Genomic DNA, 16,114 nt, shown 5'->3' on the forward strand with positions numbered 1-16,114 from the left:
GTCGTGCAGCAGACTATCAGGATGAATGAACATTTAATAACAGAAAAAGCAGCTGTGTGAAATCACTGTCTGGACTGGAGCTCAAAATGTAAAGAAAGTAAGTTTGTTATAATACAATACTATTTCAAATGAAGACAATAAGTATATTGACTCTCTGGTTTGTCAGAGGCTAGTGGGACATGTTTATAGTTAATGTGATTCTTTGGTTACTCTGTTAGGACACTAAAAAAAACACCAAAAAAAGAGTTGGTTAAAATCTGTTTATTTACTCTCTTCATACAGATCAGACTGGATGTGAATCAGTAAACAGTTTTTGTGGTTACTTGTGCTGATGCAACTGTTAAAGGGGTTATAAACCATATTAGCAAGACTGTTGCAGGTTTGCTTTTGCTCATATTCTGATAAGATGCTGCAGGATGTGCTCATGTACACACCATGCCTGCATGCTAGAGTATGCGTGTGTTTACATGTTTTTGTACTTAAGTCAGCTAGCTTATTTTGGTACATGGAAACCCAGCTGGTGGAAGTTTTTTGTTAGTGGCAGCTAGACTTTTTTTAATAATATTTTTCTAATATTCTTAATAATTATACTTATTTATTACCTAACTCAGGAAATATAACCTCATTAACTATTACAACTAAATTTACTTATTTATTTACTTACACTTACACCTATTTACTTAGACTTACTTTTACTTATTTACTTAGACTTACTTTTAGTTATTTACTTAGACTTACTTTTAGTTATTTACTTACACTTACTTTTAGTTACTTACACTTTTAGTTATTTACTTACTCTTACTTTTACTTAGTTACTTACAAAAGTTCAACTGCAGCTGACCAAAAACTTCTTCCGACAGGTTGCATATATTATATTATATTATATTATATTATATTATATTATATTATATTATATTATATTATATTATATTATATTATTTACAAAACTGCCATTGGCAAATATGCAATTACCGGTATATATTCAATCAATTTTATTACCCTTGTTAAGTATTTTAGTATTTATAGCTCAGGGATCAATTCATGACACTGCTAATGTTTCCTGCTCAAATTGGTAAGATAAAAGACAGTAACATGAATCCCTTTTGTTTCAAAATGCTTCACTTCCAAGAAACACATTTCTTGTTGTTTCGATATTTAGATCATTCTCAGAATTCTGTTCCCTATTCTGGTCTGAATGTTTTCCCGCAGTGCAGATCCAGTCCAGAGTTTCGATCCACCCAGGCTGCAGAGCGGCAGTGCGGGTCTTAAAGCGTGCACCCTGGTTAGTATTTGAATTATGCCATTGACGTCAGCAGAGCTGTAAAGCTGACCGGCGTCCCTTCCCTAAAGTAATTTCTGGCCAAAAGCTCTCTATGGTGCATTGTGGAGGCTGTCAAACCGGCACTAGATGAGTTGCAGACGTGAAAGAGAATGAAAGAGAGCAAGAATGATAGAAAGCAAAGGAGAGGAAGTGTGTGAAAAGAGTTGTTTGCCGGTGATGCAGCATTAGATGTAGGTTGAGATAAAAAACACTGTTGTAGACAGTGAAAGTGAGACCCCCCCCGAGCAAGTGTTTCGTAGGAGCAATAAATGTCAAATAACCTACACAAGACCCTCTCGGCACATAATGCAGATTGTGTGGCAAAACTGTAAAAGGCCCACAGAATCACATGAGGGTTAAATCACACAGTGTGATCATTTGTTTCAAAAGTCCCAATATTCTCCCAACAAAAATGATTTGGTTTGTCGGTGATGATATTTTAGAAAATTTAGTATTTTTTAATTGTTAGCAAGTCTTTTGTTCGGACGGCAGATAAGCACGCCCATCATTTTTGGCAACCGGCCTGAGTGCATTTGACCCCGATGACACAGTGTTGATTCATGGAGCTTTTTGGCATTCTAGTCCTCCTGCCCACGTGCGAAGCCCAGACAAACAAAAATAAGAGTGGGATGGTTAGAGCCAATGAGCCGTGCCAGAGGAACAAATGTGCTCGCCTCTAGAACGTGATCCAATGAGCTAAACTCCACCAATCCATCAGCTCCAACAAATATCTCAACCTCTGCGCTTCGATCATTTCTGTGTGGGTTAGACATGTGGGAAGGGATCCCAGACCATTTTATTATTTTTGGATGTCATTTGGATCAAAAATAACACTGACAAAAACATAATAGCTGTAAATATTCACAAAATGGGTCAATGACGTGACAATCTTTTTTTTTTTTCTATCTACAAATTCACTTAAAAATACAAAATGTGATTCACACATACTGTAAAATAACTCTTTTATATTAACAAATTTAGGAATTTTAATTTCTCTTTTGGGCATACAGTCATAATAGGTTATGCAGTTGTACTGATGTCTTAATGAAGAAAAAACTAATTAAAAAATGTATTCTTGAAAAGAAAAAATAAAGCTTATTCAAAATAAAAATAAACAATATAATAGTAGCCTACATAAATAATACTACAGTAAGTCTCTTTAAATATCAGATAATTTGGTCTTTTTATGACAAGACAAAGTTAGGTCAGGTTGTAAAGTGTCATTTAGTGCAACATCCCAAAAACTATATTTAATATTAGTATTTTTCATGACATTCATGATATTTCTGAATCAAAATTCACTATATAGGTAAAATACTTGTGTTTTAACAAAATTACCAAAAACAATGTTTCTTATTGTGGACATTCTTATGTTACAAACCCATATAACAATATTTGTAAAATTTCTTGTCACATTTAGTATGTGCGGTGGTCATAAATGATTTCTCAAATCATGCGGCTTGCACTTGCAATGGCACTTTTTTGTAGCAATCTGCCATTTCTGTCAGAAATTTGAGGGACCCGAGTCATAGACAAGCATACAAAAACCATGTGAATCACCCAGAACACCTTGGCATCAGGACGGAGAGTTTGGCAGGTGCAAGTACCATTCACATTTTCTTCAGAAATGTAATTTGAATTTTTCATTTAAATGGGACCTATTATGTTTGAACATAAATGCGTGTTGGCAGTTTGTGTACACAACCACCCTATAATGGTAAAAATCCACCCACTCTTTTTTTTTTTAATCCCCATAAATCATAAGCAGTGTCTCAGAATAAGCCATCTGTACTTTCTATGCAATGTGCCATCATATTGATCAGGCCCCGCCCACAACAGCTGATGGACCCCTCCCTATTAACATAGACCCCGCCCTCAGTGAGCTGTACACCGTCCGCCATGTTTATCTCCTCGCCAGAGCATTTCACAGCAGCATTCAATTAAGAAACGTAGTATTAGGAAAGCTACTAAAGTTATTCAATCAAGAGCAGTGAGTGATTTTCTGTTTTTCTTTAGTTGTGTGTTTTTGACATAACCGTGTATGTATTTAAGCGCAATAAGACATGAAAGAGAGCTTAGTTTAAAACTCAAGGGTCGCGCCGTTTGACATACATCCAGCTCTCTGTGCATTTGCTTTGGATGTGTGCGCTTAGAAAACCATATATCAGAAGTTTAGACTGATATGGCTTTAAAACTCATGCAGATATAGGGCCCTATTTTAACGATCTAATTGCATGGTCTAAAGCGCAGGGCGCAAGTGCACTTAGGGCGTGTCCAAATACACTTTTCTAGTTTTTCCTAGTTTAACGACAAAAAAGATGGTCGGCGCGGCCGAAGCATGGTCTAAGAGGGTTGTCCCTATTCTCTTAATGTGTAATGGGTGTTTTGGGCGTAACAAGCAATAAACCAATCAGAGACTCATCTTCCAATTGCCTTTAAAAGCCAGTTGCCATGGAGGAATTTGTATGCGGAAAGACTGAATGTGTCTTCAGAGAGGAAATAGATCTGCTCGTGCGCGATGTTAAAGCACGCAAACAGACCATCTACGGGAAAAGCCGGATTCCACCATATCCTCATGTACACAATAATAATCTTTTACATTGTAATCCTTTTATTTTTAATATTTGGCATGTTTGTGTGCTGCTGCGAGTCCCTGTTTGTGTAATAAACAATAAAATAACGCCCTTTAAATAACAATAAAATATTGTGATTTAATTTAGACTTTAGACCAGGTTTCAGTTGGTTAATGGCGCAGTCTATTTCAGTTGCCTCATTTGCATTTAAAGATACATGCTCAAAAACAGCATGTTTTTCCTTCCACTCAAAAATGGACATTTAAAACATGGTATAATAAATGATCTGTGGGGTATTTTGAGGTGAAACTTAGACACATAGACACATTCTGGGGACACCTGAGACTCATATTACATCTTGAAAAGAGGGGCATATAGGTCCCTTTAAACCCATAGTTAAAAAAGAGACACATGGTCTACAGCTACAGTCTGTTTCAGTTGGATCCTTTTGAGAAAGCATTTTACCGACATCAGCCTGTCCATTCCATTGTGAAATAAAATTCAACTGGCCATGACTATCAAAAGCATCTGAATCATACATCTGTCGTGAGTTTTCTGCTTTATGAGTCACTTCCAGCAGAGCAGTCGAAAACGAGAAGCTGCAGACTATTTGCCTCTTTATGGGCGAAATCAGGAAAACCTGGCCCATATATCAGTGTTACGGCTGGGGACACGAGGACACAGAGAGGGGCAGTGTACGGCAGGTGGGGGAGGAGGGGCGGCTGGAACGGCCAAACACTCTCACAGAGGTGGTTTTGTGGGACAGAGAGGATGCTGGGTAAATTCACACTATGTTTTTTTGTAAAGAGAATCAAACGGTAGGCCGATCAAACAGAAAGTCATTCGCTCTGTAGACCTTAGCAAGGAAGGTTTGGCTTCTTAAAGGTCAATGGTAAATAGTCTCAACGTTCACTGAGTGGTGATGTACGTCATGGGGTTGGGCGAAAGGGAAATTGTGAAACACCTCGTGACATTTACTTTGAGTCTAATAATCAACTTTTCTACTAGTTTAATTGTATCAGATCTGCAGTTTCAGTACTGAAAATGTGCAATGTCAGTATGTACATGTCAAAACCTGGTTAATCAGTGTTTACGTTTGACGCCTGTAGGATTTATGTGTTTGACGTTTGATTTTTGTTGCTACTATTGAATTTCTTTCCTGTAATGAGACAAAAATGAGATAAGATAATGCAGAACTTTATTTGTATAAATGAATGACAATACTGTTGTCTTTGTTTAATGAAAGTTATGCAAGCCACATGACCATAATGTTTTTTTGAAAAGTGGGAATTTACGTACAACGTGTACAAATGACATTGCCTTGCACAGTTTGTCATGATGATTTTTGACTGTTTTGAAAGATGAGATTCATCCTGTTTTGATAGGAAACAATGTTCTGGTGTTGTCAAGATTATATCTCCTACTGTACTTGTTGTAGTGGAACTATTGAACTTTACTCCATTTAAACCAGGTGTCACGCTAGCAACAGAAAACACAATGTGCATCAAGAGGGGAAATCAAAATCAGATTGAAAGCAGATTTGTGGTAGATTATAGTAATTTACTATTCACAATGAATTGTAATAAATACAATTATTAGAGATTATATAAAGAGAATTTATATTCATATGGCTATATTATTAATTTGCTCAAAATACAACCAGAAACAGTAATGCTGTGAAATATTACTACAATTTTAAATGAATGTTGTCTATTTTGTATTATATTTTAAAGAAAATAAAAAAAAAATAGATTTGAAAATGCTGATTTGGTGCTCAAAAAACAATTCTAATTATCAATGTTGAAAAGTGTTCCTTAATACTTTTGTGGAAACCATGATACAATGTATTTTTTAGGTTTATTTGATAAATAGAAAGAACAAAAGAGCAGCATTTATTTGTAATAGAGATCTTTTGTAGAATTATGAATGTAATTTTTGATCAATTTAACGTATCCTTGCTGAACAAAAAAACTATGGACAATATAATATTTATGTTTTACAAATATCTAAAATCCTCTGATTTTACCAAAAATGATTCTAACCATAATTTTAGACATCAAAAGTTGTATTGGCACATGCTTGGCTTAATTTAGGCCCCTGGTGAAAGTTGCCCAGTCGTTGTTCTCTCTCAAGCTCCCGTGGCGATGACATATTGATGCTGTTATTCGTGTGTATCCATGCCAGGCTTCAGATCTACAAACACGGCTTAAATGGACTCCATATGTGAAACATCTTGAGCGCAGGAGGCTTCTCTAAAATGACCTTATTCATCAGGAGTAATACACTGTATATATCCCTCACAGACGTCAGCAGGGTTAATGCAAACCCATCGCTCGGTTTTACAGCGGTTACACACATGGGATCCGGAGCTCATTGTTGGATGTGGTCACTTTATTTGTAGGTACTCGCTGGAACTCAGTGATTAACTCATCAATTAAACTCAAGGGATAAACTTTATTAAAGCGTTTGCGTTTGATGATGAATACCATAGTAATTAATTGGCTGTCTTAGTCAATCCACAGCAGAAAGCCACACTTGCTGAATGTTTTGTTTAAATCAGGCCTTTTTTCTTGCTAAATGTTTGGATTTTAATGACAATTGTTTGGCTTAAGATATTATTGTGATTTAAATGTTATGTGGGGATAATATGAGGCCTGAACAATGCTCAAGTACATGAACACAGGAACTTCTAGTAATCTCGATTCACATGCCACTGCATTCCTGGCTGTGTCAGAGTGCAATTCATAATGCAACGCAAGGAGATTTGCATTGTCAGCATTGCCACAGTTTGTTTTCAGCATCATTACTCTAGTCTTCAGTGTCACATGATCCTTCAGAACTCATTCTGATATGATGATTTGATGTCAAGACCTTATTTTACTTATAAATTGAAAAACTATAGGAAAATCTTGAAGGAACCAGCGACGAATTAGTCTTCCGGATTTTGATGTCATCCCTGCACGCACCACTCTATTACGCAGATTTAGTACAAAATCTCCAGAACAAAAAACAAGCAGAAACAAGCGATAGAAGCATTGCTTATGCAATAACATGATCATCACACTTTAAACAGCATATAAATCAAAACTGCCCGATGTTACTGAATGAAATGTCGACCCTTTGGGGGTGTTGATGGACTCTATCTACACTATGTATTTTGATCATCGTTCTGAATCCCATCCAGACGTAGTCTTTGAAAATAACACGATTTTCTCAGCTTTTTTAAAAATTTTGCTTTTTAAATTAAACTTACCTACATTCAATTGTTGATAAATAAGAAGAATGCATTAAGCTATAGAATTTTAAAAAATTGTTTGTTTAAAAGCAGAGTCTCTGTTCTTAACACTGAACTCTTAAAGGGGAAACACCTCAAAAACAGACTGTTTGAATCAGAGGTGAGGAACAGGGTGGGAAAAGGTCATAAATCACTATATTTTTAAAGTTTTTTTGTACAAAATACTATAGTAATACTATAATTGCACCTAAGGGAACATAATAAAACAAAACAAAAAAACATGTCATGACCCCTTTAATATGTTGTATGTTCAGATATTCATACAACACAATATTCTAGGGGCCATGAACATTTTGTGAAAATTGTCAAAAATGCAGATGCTGGCTGGCAACTTTTTAAAATAAAAATGCTGCATGGCAGGGAAAGAGATATTTTTCTGTATGTTCAACGGGATCATGTTTGCTATGTATCGATCATGCATTTGCATTTGTCTGACCTGAGACTTCTGGTGGTTTGTGTGCAATAGAGATCTGTGAGCAAAGTTTGAACTGGAAGCTAGATGAACTTGTCAGTGCAACATTTCTGAGGTCATCCTGCAACAAGGCAGGGAATAAATGGTTAATTTCGACAAAATTTGGAGCCTGAAGGGAGACTCCAGCCTGAGTGTCGCACGGAAATCCGCTCCACGATTTAGCGGTGTCTCAACCTCCGGGGAAGTGGTTTACTTTGCTTGGCTCCTGTTGAGCTTTGACTGGATGCTGGCCATCGAGGGGAGTAAAGTTTGCCTCTCGGGTTGCTCGTGCAAACACAGCCCCGGCTTTGATTACATACCTCCTTCTAGTTTGCCCTATCGGGGAATCAAATGGAGGTGGTGAGGGTTCCGTGAGTCCTGATCTCTCGCTAAATCCCAATACCACCTTGGAAAAGGCTTGTGTCTACTAAAAGATCAGAGGCTCGCTGTAAGGGTGGTGGAGTCTTTCATTGCAGACCTTTCTGCAGAATGTGTAGTGGGTGTAATTCATTCTTCTCAGATTTAGACCTTTTTACTTTTTACTGTTGTCCTGTCAACTCTTTGTCAAGCTGTCTTTTCAAAAGTATATATTTTTGAACTTGTTAAATTAGATAACATGTTACATTTGACCAAAAAAAACCTTTTCAAGGGCCATACTTTATACTTATTTTTAATCAAAAAGATTTTGAAGCCCAAAAAAGCACATCCATACATCATAAAAGTAATTCATATATACGGCTCCAGAAGGTTAATAAAGGCCACTATTGCCGGAACTAGACTCGCGTACGCCCGTTACCATAAGCCAGCCACATATGGATATTTTTCTTACAAAAACATGTCGCTTCGCATCAGAAGGCCTTTATTAACCCCCTGGAGTCGTATGGATTACTTTCAAGATGGATGAATGCACTTTTTTGGCCTTCAAAATCTCAGTTACTATTCACTCCCATTATAAAGCTTGGAAGAGCCAGGATATTTTTGGGTTAACTAACCCTTTAAGAAAACGATACCTACGTATTGACTCTTATGGGAGTTTTTTGCATCATGACATTATTTTCATGATAATTAAGTACATTCTCACTCAATACTATAATGCAAAACTATAACTCTCATTATTGAATATAATACATTCATATGAATTTACGATGGACATATTAAATGATGAGTAAAAATATTTCCATTGAAGTATATTTTTAAGTTAGAAAATACTGCATTTCAGACAAAAAAATAAAAATGAAAAAAAAATTCAAATTTGGTCATAGGTGTTTTCCCCAGTATTTTGAAGTAACCACTGCATTGTGTATTAGGTTTAAAGGAAATGTTTGTTAACTTAATGGAAATTATCCATACACTTACACTGCAATCATGAGAATCTAATGAGAATCAGCAATGAAGATAATGACACAAAAAAACTCAAAAAGTTAACTATTCAGACTTATTATGATAATGAACACTTGGAGGGAAAATATGCTTAATCTACATTAATATAACTGAAAAAAATGCATTATGGTCTTAAAAATATTATTTTATTTACTCTAAATGTGATTTTGGCTTGAAATATGACCTTTTTTTAAATCAAAATTTATCCATCAAGATAATTTACTAACAAGATAATTGAGCATTAATCATTTTCACTATTCTCTCCTCATTTTGGTTTCAATTAAATGCATTTTCAGTCAACAGAAGAGGAGAGAAATAGGGAATGAGTTTTAGAGTCCCTCCCACTAAGCTCCCCCGGGTCTGAGGCTCATTGACACATCAGCACAAGGCGATATGAGGAGAAAGAGACTGACTAGCTGACAGACTGCACAGTAGGTGTGTTTGGAGACACAATGGAAAGGACTATGCAGCGAGCAGTGAGCTAGTAATCCAGCAGAATGACTACATCTGCAGCACTCAGCCCACCATGAAAGATCACTGCGGACCACCTTTTCAGAGGCTGGAACCTGAATACATATCCGTGTGTCTCTTACCAGATGAGTCCTACCAGAAGCTGGCCGTGGAGACCATGGAGGAGCTAGACTGGTGCCTAGACCAGCTGGAGACCATCCAGACTTACCGCTCCGTCAGTGACATGGCCTCCAACAAGGTGAGATGGCACTTGCTCTTTAAAACTCCAAAGATGCTTTCTGCATGTATGCATGCTGGAGTCGATGCAAATTTGAATTAATGCTAACTTTCTTTGTTAGAATAGTACTTTTTGATGCCTTACACATTTGTCTGTTATTTCAAAGCCTAAGTCAACGTTTTGTTGGTGTATAAATTAGATGGAATAAGGAGGATTTGATACCCTCTTGTGGTATTCTGCAAACCCTACTGAAGTATCGTTAATTAAGATCTATCATACAGTCTTAGACAGTCTGACAAGTTTAGTCATCTTATTTCCATTGTGCACCAGTATTGATTCGTCACAGCTCTCAAATGCAGTTTTGAATGCTGGATTTTTTTTTAATGCTGATACATGGATAGAGTATGTGTTTGCTCATGAACTGTCTGGTCATGTATATGAGGTTAATACTGGGAACGTCATTGATGATGAGTTGTTTGACTTGGGATCTAGAGATGTTGCAAAACATTTATAGTGTCAGTAGGAAAGCATGCAATAAGAACTTGATTGATTCCCTGATTATTCCCTGAAGAAACACTAAAATAATGTGTATTAATTGTTTATATCCAGTTTGTTGTCTTGGTGAAAGGCATTTGGCCCAGTCGGCTATTATTTTATTTTAAACACATGAATTCAAATCTGTAAGTGTGGGTGGTTGTTGATTTACTGGAATCAGTGTTGAAAGGAAACTGTTGAAACACTCATTACTTAGAGTGAAAAACCAAATGATTCAAGCAGTTTTTTTCATGCTGGCATTATTTGAGTACTGCCACTGGCACTGGCCTCTTTTTCACTTGTGACCTCATTGCTTTGTTTACCCTGATACCTAATCAGATCTGGATAGAGAGCATAGAGTAATAGAGGACGCACTATACCTCACTGACATTGAAGCACTCCAGACTGTATTATGCTGCATTTTATCACACACACACACACACACACACACACACACACACACACACACACACACACACACACACACACACACACACACACACACACACACACACACACACATATATACACATACAGGTGAAACTCGAAAAATTAGAATATCGTGCAACAGTTCATGTATTTCAGTAATTCAAATTAAAAGGTGAAACTAATATATTTAGTACAGTATATATAACTATATACATATGCATGATTATACTTTTCAGAGGGCCGACATTTCTGTATTTAAAATCCTTTTTTTAATTGATTTCATGTAATATTAAAATTTTCTGAGATTTTGAATTTGGGGTTTTCAACTGTAAGCCATAATCATCAAAATTATGACTTTTGCACGATATTCTAATTTTTTCAGTTTCACCTGTACATACATATATATATATATATATATATATACACACACACACACACACACACATATATACACTCACCTAAAGGATTATTAGGAACACCTGTTCAATTTCTCATTAATGCAATTATCTAATCAACCAATCACATGGCAGTTGCTTCAATGCATTTAGGGTTGTGGTCCTGGTCAAGACAATCTCCTGAACTCCAAACTGAATGTCAGAATGGGAAAGAAAGGTGATTTAAGCAATTTTGAGCGTGGCATGGTTGTTGGTGCCAGCCGGGCCGGTCTGAGTATTTCACAATCTGCTCAGTTACTGGGATTTTCACGCACAACCATTTCTAGGGTTTACAAAGAATGGTGTGAAAAGGGAAAAACATCCAGTATGCGGCAGTCCTGTAGGCGAAAATGCCTTGTTGATGCTAGAGGTCAGAGGAGAATGGGCCGACTGATTCAAACTGATAGAAGAGCAACTTTGACTGAAATAACCACTCGTTACAACCGAGGTATGCAGCAAAGCATTTGTGAAGCCACAACACGCACAACCTTGAGGCGGATGGGCTACAACAGAAGAGGACCCCACCGGGTACCACTCATCTCCACTACAAATAGGAAAAAGAGGCTACAATTTGCAAGAGCTCACCAAAATTGGACAGTTGAAGACTGGAAAAATGTTGCCTGGTCTGATGAGTCTCGATTACTGTTGAGACATTCAGATGGTAGAGTCAGAATTTGGCGTAAACAGAATGAGAACATGGATCCATCATGCCTTGTTACCACTGTGCAGTCTGGTGGTGGTGGTGTAATTGTGTGGGGGATGTTTTCTTGGCACATTTTAGGCCCCTCAGTGGCAATTGGGCATCGTTTAAATGCCACGGCCTACCTAAGCATTGTTTCTGACAATGTCCGTCCCTTTATGGCCACCATGTACCCATCCTCTGATGGCTACTTCCAGCAGGATAATGCACCATGTCACAAAGCTGGAATCATTTCAAATTGGTTTCTTGAACATTCCAATGAGTTCACTGTACAGTTCACTGTACTAAAATGGCCCCCACAGTCACCAGATCTCAACTCAATAGAGCATCTTTGGGATGTGGTGGAACGGGAGCTTCGTGCCCTGGATGTACATCCCACAAATCTCCATCAACTGCAAGACGCTATCCTGTCAATATGGGCCAACATTTCTAAAGAATGTTTTCAGCACTTCTGTTGAATCAATGCCACGTAGAATTAAGGCAGTTCTGAAGGCGAAAGGGGGTCAAACACAGTATTAGTATGGTGTTCCTAATAATCCTTTAGGTGAGTGTATATACATATATATAGAAAAATTACCAGTACATCAAAAGAATCTATTGAGAATCAGTATTGAAAATAATGAAAATTATAAAAATGTAAGACATATTATGATAATGAAAACGCAGAGAGAAAATGTGCTTAATCTACATTAATATAAATGTATTGTGGTCCTAAACATAGGCTTTAAAAAAATATACTGTTGTTCATTATATTTAGCAAAAATTTGTAAATTATTCTTTAATATGTAACATTAAAATATAGTTTATATAATAAACATTTTAGTAACTTTTTTGTAATATTTAAACATCCCTGGGCTGATTTAAATACGATATAAAATAAGTTGGTGCATGGTATAAATTTCATAATATACAGAATTAAATACTTTACAGAATATAATTCTATTTCATTATATTATATATAACTTTCTTTTTTTATATTTGCTACATTTTTATATCGTATATGTTATATAGAGTGAAATATATTTTAAAGTTAATATATTTAGGCTTAATTATAGCATACAATGAGTTACTACACAGACTGCAGAAATAGGTTATGCTTTATTTTAATGTCCCCTTTATAGTGTAATTATACATGTAAGTACTGAGTAAAAGTAATTAACTACATGTACATACTATAGGGTTAGGTTTAGGATTAGGGTTTGGTTTGGTTTAGTTGCATACTATGCCTAATACATGTAACATGTGTAACACATACAAGGACACATACAAAACAATAGTGTAACCTAGAAATATAGTCTTCTTAAAGGGATAGTCAGGACATTTTTTTTATTATAACTCCGATTGTATCCGTCTGAAAGAAGAATGTCTTATACACCAGGGTGTATAAATTCAGGGTGAGTATGGGCTAATTTTCATTTTTGGGTGAACTATACCTTTAATAAGTTCTAGTCATATTGTTTATTTCAAAGTAATGTTATTGTTAGTTTATTATTTATTGTTGAAAGTGGAAAAACGACACATAATGAAATCCAGCTACGTTGTGAAAGTCTTCAATTCACGTCATTAAATATGAACGACAAAAGACTGAGTCTTCTTGTCACACCTTTGAAGTTGTGAGTAGTAATTGAGTCAGTTCCACCCATGTGTGCAGTCAGAGCAAGAGAAGCGTGGTCTCAGCGCGCCTGAGGAGGGCTCGTCTACTGTGAGCTGAATCAGTTAGCACTTTGTCTGAGGCATTTCCTGACTGCCGTCAGAGTGAGCTCACAGGCACTGCCTTGCACATGCTCACCAGTACTGCACGAAACACCTTTACTGCAACAATGGGACTGTGCTACTCGGAGAAAAAAATCAAATTTGGTGTGCTAAAAAACTGGAGAGAGGTGAGATTTTGTTTGATTTGTGGAATTTTGCTCTGCGGTTTAATCCTGAAGCAACAGACTCATCCGTCTCAGTTATTGGAGTTTGGTTGTCCTCTTTTGTATAAGATATGTTGTTATAAGAAATTAGAACATATGAGCTCAAAATTGTATTTTATTTTTGGAAGTTTGAATATGTTTGGATGTGTGCAAAACCTAAAATAAATGAATGAAAAAATAAATGAATTGCCAACTGTGAAAACGGGTAATAGTGTAGTATAGTTCGACTCTCTTAATTTTGTTTTGCATTACGTTTCATTTTAAAACTTCACTTTTAATTTTAAAGTTCAATTTAAATAAGTTATTTAAACTGATAATTTATTTAAACATTTTATTAAATATTTTTTAACTATATCCTTATTTTACGAAACATATTAAAAAAATAAACATTTTAATACATTTGAAGTATTATGTATAAAATAATAGTTATAATTTGTATTTATATATATATTAAAAAATTACATTTTTTTTTTTTACTTGTTGACCTCGGTTCGATAGTCTAGTTCTTCTAATAACAGCTAAAGTGTACATTCATCACATTTATGCATTTAACAGATGCTTTTATCCGAAGCAACTTGCAAGATATATATTTTATATATATATTATATATTGCCCCATGACTTTGCCGTGGCTAACATCATTCTATAAAGTTTGAGTTTCAGAAAAATAGCCTGTTGCAAAACCCTGTTCCTAGAACAATATATTGCGGGAACACAGCTGATGTGTCAGAAGGGTCATATTTGGTATTAAATGTGGAGGATGTGCTGGACTGATTAATAATCTTGAGTAGATACTACTTCTGGCTGGCTGGAGTTTTTTCCTGCAAACACTCGGCTCTGATTATGTTAACATTTTCTCTGATAGGATTATTACTACAGACCAAATATCATATCATACAGTAACTGTAAAGCTATTTTGTACCATGCATGGGTATTGCATAAAAAAAAATATATGCATATACAAATTGAAAAACCTCATTGTTAGTCTTGCAGGTTAAAAGCAGAGCATTGTGGGTTTTGTGTGTTTATGTGCATGTATCCGTCTTTGCTGCGGCAAAGGATGTGGAGTGTAAAGACAGGAGAGAGAGAGAGAGAGAGTGAGAGAGAGGAGGGTGAAAGGGAGACGGAAAATAACAGAGAGAAACAAGGCTGTATGGCAGATATCATGGAACTCTGTCTGGATTTCTCCTTATTGTTGCTGTTTATGGGAATCTGGCTGGGTTGTGAAAGAGAATACAGAGGGATGAGTTTAGGAGAGTCAGAACTGGGTTTTTGTTTGAGCTGAGAAGAGTTTGTGTATAACTCAAATGAAGAGAGGAGTTCAGGGTTTAGGCACGCACTGAGGACTCCATCATGCCTGAAGTCAGCTACCTGCTCTCGGTGTCCTGGGGTTACATTAAGGTGCGTTTGTGGGTTATTAACCGGCGCGCATTGTTTGGAATGTACTGGTTTGTTTAATATGGAGGTTGCTTGAGTTTCTTCCATTGCTTGGACTGGAAATTGAGAAGTCTAGAAATATTTATACTGTATGAGTTTAACAAGACTTGTCTTGTTTGTTTTAGTTCAAAAGGATGTTGAATCGGGAACTGACGCATCTGTCTGAGATGAGTCGCTCTGGAAACCAGGTGTCCGAGTTCATCTCCAACACATTCTTAGGTGAGTCTGAGCTTTCTTTTTTATTGTCTTATAATAGGCAATAGCATTGAAACAGATATATGGAGAGAAGAAATATTCATAGTGTTTTTACTGCAGTGTGCAGTTTCAGACATGTGGGCTAAACTGAGAAACCAAAACATTATGAGAAATATGGTGAAAGCCATATCTCAGATGGTTACAGAGATAAAAGATTGTGGATAACACTCCTCTGAAAACACTGATAGCTAGAAAGAGGGAGCCTGTTTTTCCAACCAGTCTGATCTGGTCTGGCATCTACGCAGCGAGAGTGTGTGCGGGAGAAAATAGGACTGAAACTGTAGTCTGCTTTAGATGCCACAGGGTCACTGTACTCCCCTAACCCTGCCGTTCAGAGCCCTACACCCTACGCACTTACTCATCAACAGGGAGATTTTTTAGACAAACACTCATAATATGCAGTGTTACTGAGAGCTCACACACAGCTCAAGCTCTCCTGACTGACAAACAAGAGGTGTTTAGAACGAAAAGAAAGAATGTGTGGTTCTTGGAAATCAATGGAGAAAAAAAATCAAGAGATTTCTCTCTCATCTCAGGAGACTCGGGACACTTTGTTTTTCTTAAAAGACCTCAGTAGGAATTGACATTAGACACAAGTACTATAATTTACTGTAGATGCGCACCAGCATACACTGAAAAAATAGATACTTTGGACCAACTTAAAAAATACTTTTTATTAGAAAATGTATTCGTTTTTGGCTT

The 16,114-nt window shown here is 36.4% G+C and overlaps 1 protein-coding gene across 2 annotated transcripts in view; it reads left to right on the forward strand.

Annotated features, from left to right (window-relative positions):
- pde4bb (phosphodiesterase 4B, cAMP-specific b) overlaps positions 1-16,114 on the forward strand; it is a 75,429-nt gene that overhangs the window by 55,357 nt on the left and 3,958 nt on the right. For both annotated transcript variants that reach the window (XM_077209197.1, XM_077209205.1), the window contains 2 exons: positions 9,617-9,729; positions 15,283-15,376. In XM_077209197.1, the coding sequence (XP_077065312.1) occupies positions 9,617-9,729; positions 15,283-15,376 (207 nt within the window). The remainder of the gene's footprint in view (positions 1-9,616; positions 9,730-15,282; positions 15,377-16,114) is intronic.

The sequence above is a fragment of the Siphateles boraxobius genome, unplaced genomic scaffold (assembly GCF_051911475.1).
Source record: "Siphateles boraxobius isolate OS27281-9 unplaced genomic scaffold, OSU_SipBor_1 1, whole genome shotgun sequence".
Classification (NCBI taxonomy): domain Eukaryota; kingdom Metazoa; phylum Chordata; class Actinopteri; order Cypriniformes; family Leuciscidae; genus Siphateles; species Siphateles boraxobius.